Here is a 9,160-nt window from a genome sequence, read left to right as displayed (position 1 = left end):
AGCCTCCCTTTTAATCTTATTTTATAGCTTATAGCACTCAGATTTAATATGCCCTTTCTTCTTGCAGAAGTTACAAGTTTTACCACTGTTTGAAGACTTCGATCTACCCTTAGATTTACCACGAGGATTCCGTTCCTGTGTCCTACCACGATCATCATCAGCATTCCGATCTTATCTCCTACGAACAATGAGACCCTTTCCCTGAGGTCGAGTTTAACCACAAGATGCTTCATCTTATCATACGAGGTTAAAGAATCATAAACCTCATCAACTGTGAGAGACTCGCGGCTATATAAAATCGTGTCTCTAATGGTTGAATAAGACGGGGGCAACGAATAAAGTAGAATCAACCCTAGATCTTCCTTATCATACTGAACCTCCATGGCCTCCAAGTTTGAGAGAATTTCTTTAAACACTATTAAGTGTTCGTGTATAGACGCACCTTCCTCCAAACGATGAGCATAAAGATGCTGCTTCATAGGCAACTTACTTATTAGAGTTTTCGACATACATATTTGTTCTAGCCTCTTTCATAATGTAGCGGCAGTTTTCTCTTTCATCACATCTTGCAAAATTTCATTGGACAAATGCAGATGTAATTGTGTTAACGCCTTTCGATCCTTACGCTTCTTCTCTTCATCTGTTAATGTCGAAGGCATCTTATCTATCCCTAGCAAGACATCCTCTAGATCCATCTGCGCAAGAACTGCTTGTATCTTAATCTGCCACAATGCAAATCTGGTGTTGCGATCCAACAGCGGAATTTCAGACTTCAAAGATGCTATTACTGTAATTGAGATGAACAACCCGGAAGCTCTGATACCAATTTGTGAAAAATAAAATAAAATAAAATAAAAAAATAAAGAAACACACAAATTTTTACGTGGAAACCCTTTTGGAAAAAAAAACCATGGGCAGAGAAGAAGAAAATTCACTATGTCAAAAATTTTAATCCTTACAAGAGGAATAGACTATGTCTCACTATGTCGAAAATTTTAATCCTTACAAGAGGAATAGACTATGTCTATTTATAGGCTTGTAAAGTCATATTCTAGTAAGACTGAAACACCTTATTCTAATCAATATCAAATAGATAGAATTTAATAAGGTTTAAAAAACCTTATTCTAAAATAAAATAAAAGAAGTGTAATTCTATATGAATTCTTCTTTATTTTATTTTACCACTCGTATTTTATTTAAATAATGATTCGGTCACTTAATTCTAACAATAATTATAATTATAAATTTAGCTCCAAATATTTATACATTTTGGCACTTTGATCCTAAATTTTTTTAATTTACTTTGGCCCTCAACCTTTAATTTTTAGTCAAATTATTTTTTAATGAAAATGTTTGTCGAATTATTAAATTTTAATACCACTTACGTGTCAGGTCAAGTGATAGTTTATGTATACTTAATTGTTGATGTGAATAATTATTTTAAAAACATTTATGAAGTTTTTTAAATTTTTATGAAGTATATGTAGATTACCACGCAAGTTATTACATTAATACCGTTAATTTTTTTTTTTTTTTGTAGTTCTGTGAGCTTTTTCATCTAACAAAAAGTAATTTGACTAAAATTTAAAAGTTTAAGACCAAAGTGATCCAAAATGACAAAATGGGTGAAAAATAGATGCTAAATTTATCATTATACCACAGACAGACAGATAGATAGATAGATAGACAGATATGATTGCGCTAAAAGTACCAGGGAAGCCAGTATGCTTAGAGGCGGATTGCACTTTGGCACCCATTGAAAAAAATAGGCAAATTAGCCCTTATACATTTTGAAACGTGCAAAGTAGCCCCTCCATTAAATTTTTTCTGTTAAATGATTATGTGGAATGATAAAAAAAAATTTATGGGTAAACTATAAAAATTGTCACCCTACTATGCATTTCATTTTATTTTGATTACCCAACTATTAATTTTTTTGACTTACCCAACTATTAATTTTTTGACTTAGTCATTAAACTTTTTGAAATTAAATATTTTAGTTACTATGAGTTAATGTGGGATTTTTATTGGTCTACTAACAAAATTAGCCCTCAAATATTTAGACATTCTATCAATTTGATCCTAAATATAAAAAATTCAACAAATTTAGCCCTCAATGTTTACAAAATTTGTCATTTTAGTTCTAATGCTAAAAATTCAATAAATTTGACCCTCAACATTTATAAAATATGTCAATCTAGTCTTAATGTTATTTGTTAGGGTTTTTTTGCAAGTGACTTGAAAGAGGGTACTCTTTTTCTTTTTTTTAATATCTCATATAAGTTAGCCAATGGGTTATATAGAGCTAAAAATAATTTTTTAAATATTTTTAAAATTTTTAGAGTTAGGACTAAATTGATAGATTTTGTAAATGTTGAGGGCCAAATTTATTAATTTTTTTAGAATTAGAACTAAAATGAAAATTTTTGTTTACATTGAGGGCTAATTTTGTTGAATTATTTTTTTTATATTTAGGATCAAATTGATAGAATGTGTATATATTAAGGGCTAATTTTGTTACTAGACCAATAAAAAACCCACATCAGCTTAGAGTGACTAAATTGTTCAATTTCGAAAAGTTTAGTGACTAAATCGAAAAAATTAATAGTTGGAAGATCAAAATAAAACAAAAGGCATAGTTGGGTGACCATTTTTATAGTTTACCTATAAAAAAATAATTTTCAACATGTCTTTGTGATCATTTGACAGATAAAATTTCACAGAAGGGGCTAATTTACACATTTTAAAACGTATAAAGGCTAATTTATCCATTTTTTAATTGAGGGCGAAATATAATCTACCCTGAAATATAAAGACTTTCTTAATACTTTTACCATATGATAGCAAAATATATATATATATATATATATATATATATATATATATATATATATATATATATATATATATATATATATATATACTAGTTTTTTTTCTTTTTGATGCATAAGTTTGTACTAACTAAATTACTTTTAATTATTTTTAAACTTTAAAAAATTATAGCATTTAAAAAATATGATTAAGAAATTTAAACATAATATATATTATATGTTTAATTTTAAAATATTAATAGTTGATATTGATAAATAGTATATATGAATATAATAAATCTTTTAGAATTGTTTTTAATAATACTACTTTAATGAAATGTGATCAGTACAAAATATTTAGTCAGGAAATAATGCTACAGATATAATATTTAAAAATGGGAGAAATTTATGAGTAGAAGTAAATAGTTTTTCATCTTTGAAAAAAAATGTATACATCAAATAAATAATTAAAAATTTTATTTAAGATAAATTTTACATGTATAATTTATATGAATAAAACAAGAAATATAACTACGGAATATTTCCACTTTAAAAACATAGATTTAAGTTTTGAGTTTAACAATTAAATATATTTATGTTTAATTGAAAAATATTTTAAAAAAACAATATTCTCCCTCTTTAAACAAATCCCAGAACGTGATGTGATAAATTTTTCATAAATCAGTTACGGGAAAAGGATTTGGGTACATACAAGATGATAATGAAACTTCGGCGAATGTATCTCGCTGCTCGACATAATTTATAAACCCAAATTACCATGAGTAACATATGTTGAATTTTTATGAATGCCAAAGTTATGCGGCAACACAAACATGGAAGAGTTTGAACAAGAGACAACGAGTTGTTGACTCATCAAAACAGCTTTTAAAAACCATAGCTACCAAATTTTTAAAACTTATTCAATCTGAAAATCTCTGTGCACCGATGATTCTTTTTTTCACTTACGATAGGGAGCACTGATTAAAGCAACTTTGTGAATAAACATCATATCTTCATTCATCCACGTTTTAAGTCGGGTGCTTCACATCTTCTCCATGGTGTAATCCATCGCATCTACAAGGAAATCTGCAACAAGAAATTATCATTCATTAAAAAGAAAATCGTTCTGGACGCTATGATAATCAGTCCGCGGAAGAGTAACTGACCTGCATCTTCCTTAGTGAAACAGAGAGGAGGGGTAATTCTAAACACATTGCCATAGAATCCACCTTTCCCGACCAGTACTCCAAGTTCTAGAAGAATACCAAAGTTTATTCATTATTAACTAAGAAGCAAAGTTTATGCTATGGTAGGATTAAAGTGGGGATTGGAATAACCCTAACCTTTCATCTGATCCATTACATGAATAGTTTCAAGCTTTGCTGGAGTCTTGAGCTTCTGATCAGTGACGAGTTCGACTCCGAGCATCAGTCCTCTTCCTCTTACATCCCCTATAACTGTACACATCCATACATGGTACAATCAGCAATGTCAGTCACCGTTAGTTTAGAGAATGTTTCATATAGAATATACAGGAGAAAGGATGAAGCTTACGGTCATATTTATTTTTCAGTGCAGTAAGCCTCTCTTTCAAATAGGTCCCGACAACAAATGCATTCTCCTGAAGTTTTTCTTTTTCGATTACTTTCAGGACGGCTAGCCCTCCAGAGGTACATACAGGGTTCCCGCCGAAGGTATTGAAGTAACTCCTGCGAGTCAAGACCTCCGCAATCTCAGGGGTAGTTACCACCGCACCTAGAGGAATGCCATTTCCAATGCCCTGTCATGAAATAAACATTTCAAGGCACAAAAGTTAGCTGCAAGTGAATAGCTAAGCTACACAAAAACAAAGTCCAGTAGTGTGGTCCGCTTAAATCAAAAGAACTGCTACTATCAGAGTAAGATTACTGTTATAATGCATGTCTAGCAAAGGGAGATAGCTAGGATATTTCCATAACCAAGAAAATGAGAGAACTAAAAACCTTTGCCATCGTCACTATGTCAGGAACAACCCCATGGTTCTCAAATCCCCAAAAATGGCTTCCTGTGCGAGCAAACCCAGCCTGAACCTCATCAGCAATGCAAAGGCCTCCAGCTTTCTTGATGGTGCTATAAACAGCAGGCAAGTAACCTGGGGCCAATTCTATGATTCCACCAACTCCCTATCAATGGAAACATAAAGGGAACGTTAGGTGATGTGTCTTCAGTAGGATATCATGAAAAGTTGATAGAAGAAAATGAAGATTGAAGGAGATGGCGAATATTGGAGATTACTTGTATAGCTTCAGAAACGAATCCAGCAACGTTGCCAGAAGTTCCAAACTGGATAAGATCTTGAACATCCTTTGCATACTTCTCTCCATCAGAACCAAAGACACCACGGTACGGATCTGGGTTTAAGGCATGATGAACTCCACTCTGATGCACATACTTTCGGGTTAGGCATACTTGACATATCATGTTCTATTTCATAATACCAGAACTTTCTATACTCCGAAGATTAAAAGGGAACTGGGACATATCAAGTTTTTGAAATTTATGATAAGCACATAATCAGTACATATGATTTATCCATTGGATTGCAAAGGTCATGTGTTGCAGTAACAGTGGGTTACATGTATAGAACAAATATAAGGACTAGTTTGGGCATGAGTACTGGACAATTAGGTTGATTTTATTTTTAATTATATCTAGTTCAGATAATATAAATATACATACAAATTCGTTTGTACAAAACAAACATTACATAAATTAACCATGTCTAATAAATGATTCGTTAGCTTTTGTCATACGGGAATGATTGAAATCTGGCCACCTATCTCCACCCTTAAGAAAGAAAAGATCAAAAATTGGGAGAGATGTTGAAATGTACTTTTGTCTTTATATCAACATTTGCTGCAACTGAAATTATATGCCATGGTTTGCCACCTGCTCTTGTTAAAAGTTATGGACCTTATGGTGTAAAAGATACCAAACAATAAGAGTCATGTAATAAAAGAACTAACTAACATCATGTGACGCATTAATGCATAGTTCCTACCCACACAACTTTGAGGTAAACCTATTCTCAAGTTTGCTGATAAGTTTAAACAGAATGCAGATAACTTTCCACAATTGAGTATCCTCTTTTATGATTTTGTTTTCTCCGTCTCCCTTTATTAATATATTGAAATTAATAAAAGGAAAAAAAAGGAAGCTCATCTCTACATACTACTTGCATATCTTTAGCATTTTATACACTGTGATAACTGCTCTTCTCAAATCATTCATCCCAATAACAGAAAGTTCTTTTAGTAACTAAGCAAACATTGGATGTAAATTAGAATACAATGTTCAAGCCATAGTTAAATAACATTGACTCGAAATTCAACAACAATATAAGATTGACATAACATCAGTGTCCTAATCACAACCTACCTTTGTTATTTCATTTTCAGCTACTGTAATCACACACTGATATCCGGACCAATACTTAAAATGAAGTGCTATGAACAATAAGAGCATCGAATTTCAAGAAAATAAAAATGAAGCGACATACCTGTACAACATTGAACTTCCAGTTACTTTGGGCAGTGGCTCCCATGGTTGCCGCTGCATTTCCATGATACGCATTCCTCAATGATATTATGTCATGGCATCCAGTATATAACCTGGCTATCATCATTGCCAATTCGTTTGCTTCTGTACCTGAATTTGTAAAGAATACAACCTACACAGCCACAAAAAAGAAGTCAAAATTTATGATAAAAAATACAATACAAAAAAATAATAAAGACGGTCAGACCAATTTCAATCCAAATATGTATGGTATCACAATGAAGAGCACACAAAAATGAAAATTTCCTAGTGCATTCTTCAACTCCAAGTTAAGTCATAATTTATCTCGTAGCTATCGTCTAGGAATGAGGCATGTTCTATACCGCTTGTTATTTGAGGCATCCAAAGTTGTTTGGCTATTAAAGTACTCAAGTTATTTATATTTTCATCCAAATCCAATAGCACTTTAATCTATTCATAGAATCTAATATTTGATATACAAATCATCTAGATAAAAATCATACGGGTACGGGATGAAAGAGCCAAGGCAATAATACTCGAGAATAAAAATAGATATCCATCAACTATAGTTAATCTACAAACCAAAATAAAATACCACGACTAAATATTAATTTTAAAAAAAAAGTTAATCATCTTGGAAGTCGGAAGAGAACAATTTAAAGGTATGGCCAGAATTGAAACATTTTCACCCAAAAAACTAACTTCATAGATTACAGATGAAGAAAAAAAAGAAATGGGGTACTCTTATTTGACATAAACTTTTATTTTTTTGTCTAGTGCAAAACATTAATCATTATTGCTACTTATGCGTAGGGATACAGGTTGATTCTAAATAGAACGAGAGTCAGCCATCATTTCCAGGGGCGAATTCAGCGGGCTGGGAGGCCCCGCCCCAACTCATGTCAAATTTGATTTTAGCAACTTCAACTTGAGTAATTATTTTAAAATGTAATAGATTATCTTTGATCCCGGAACTTTTCAACTATTTTTTATGAAATTTGCGAATTGGCACGAGAAATTTGACACATTTTTAATTTAAATCTCATTAAATTTATGAGCTTAAATGCTTAATTGCTGTATTACATTCTGAATTAATAGTTACTTTTACACAAATTATAAATTAGCATTTCTCAAAAGAAATTATAAATTAATATTATCATTAAATATTAATAACATTACATTTTTCTTTTGTATTATAATTATCAATGTTTATTTAATTATTTTACTTAATACTATAAAATTTTTAAACAATAAAACTTTAATTTATTTAAAATTTTACTATACAACTTTACTCATTATATTTAAAAATAAAATATATATATTTTTCATGAAAAAATTATATTTTTTTAATATTGATATAATATATTTAGATTTAATATTTTGAATAACAAATTATTTTTTAATATTAACAAGTTATTCTTACAATTTTAAATATATTTTATAATTATTTAATTTTATTTTTATTGAGAATACGGATTAAATTTAAGAGAAATTTGAAAAATATCATTTGTCAAGTGCGGACCAACCTCTCAATAAATCGGTATTGGGTTTGGAGAAAAAATCAAATATACATTCCAAACCCAACTCACTCGTTGTAGAGTCTCTACAACTCGCTCCATCGACACCTCCCCTCGACAACTTCAAATCTCTCTCTATGTATATTCTTCGTTCGTCTTTAACCATTAAGCGTTTATCATAGCCATTGAGCGTGTGATGGAACAGTGGAGCATTTAGTAAGCAATTACCTTGAGATTGCCGGGTAACTTGTTGGCAAGGGCCTCAGCAAAATCAGCGATGGCATGGTTGAGGTAAAGAACAGTGGAGTGCTGCAAGCGCTTGGTTTGATTGACGATTGCTTCAACCACATCAGGATGACAATGGCCGCAACACACAGTAGCAATCCCTCCAAATGCGTCTAGGTATCTTCGTCCCTTATCATCGAACAAGTACTGCATCCTCCCGTCCACTATGTTCAACTGAAAACGAAAAAGTACAAAGGAGAGAAAAAAAGAAAAACAGAATATTCATTACTCATAATTTTTAATTATAACAAAATTAACATTTAACATACACGCGAGACGAGAGAAGGGGGGACCACTGAGAAAACAAAATTCAACTAAGGACAAATCTTCTGCCAAACGTTATTCAGTTCAATGAATCTGAGAATCAGCCAAACAGATATTAAATAAGTGCAGTATCAAGTTAGACAATAATAATCTATTACAAGAGATTTAGATTGTTAATTAATGAAAATTTCAAATTAAAAATCTACAGTTTGCATGAACAAAATCACGTCGTAGACGTTTCGAAAGGACTGTCAATTAATCAAGAGTATCGCTTTTGAATCATAAAAGAACACATATGAATAACAATTAATTTGATTTTAGATGTTTATCTGAAAACTCCACGATCCATTGTTTCGAAATGATACAAAAGTAACTCACCGGTTTGGTGTAAAAGTAAAACATGGAGGGGCTAAGATACTCCTTGCGTTTGGAAAGGATCTCGTCGGCGGAAGGACCGGTGTAAGGAGGCGGAGAGTAATCAAAAGGAGGCATTTTACGAACAAGATCATCCCTGTTATCAATCTCATTTCGAGCCACCTGAGAGAAGCAACGTCGTCGTAGTTGGCAAGGAAGAGAACATTTAGTTTCCGAAAATAACCTCCTGACCGAAATAAATCTGTGCATCATTATCTTCGCCGCAGATTCGAAAAACAAAAACTCCTAAAATGTAGGACTGTGTTTGGTTGTTTAGAGACTGCGTGGTGAGGAAAAGGTAATAATAATCTG

At 31.6% G+C, this 9,160-nt stretch overlaps 1 protein-coding gene across 1 annotated transcript; it reads right to left on the bottom strand.

Moving 5' to 3' along the window:
* Window positions 1–3,569: 3,569 nt before the first annotated feature.
* On the bottom strand, window positions 3,570–9,160 carry LOC108489650 (alanine--glyoxylate aminotransferase 2 homolog 2, mitochondrial-like). The gene is made up of 9 exons (XM_017794331.2): window positions 8,813–9,160; window positions 8,114–8,344; window positions 6,349–6,519; window positions 5,085–5,228; window positions 4,793–4,972; window positions 4,365–4,590; window positions 4,154–4,267; window positions 3,977–4,063; window positions 3,570–3,896 (listed from the first exon to the last, which is right to left on the bottom strand). The coding sequence occupies exons 1-9, from the start codon at window positions 9,059–9,061 to the stop codon at window positions 3,853–3,855; spliced, it is 1,446 nt and encodes a 481-aa protein (XP_017649820.1). The 5' UTR covers window positions 9,062–9,160; the 3' UTR covers window positions 3,570–3,852.

This window comes from Gossypium arboreum, chromosome 10 (assembly GCF_025698485.1).
Source record: "Gossypium arboreum isolate Shixiya-1 chromosome 10, ASM2569848v2, whole genome shotgun sequence".
NCBI classification, from domain to species: Eukaryota; Viridiplantae; Streptophyta; class Magnoliopsida; order Malvales; family Malvaceae; genus Gossypium; species Gossypium arboreum.
This window is presented reverse-complemented; position numbering and strand designations above follow the sequence as displayed.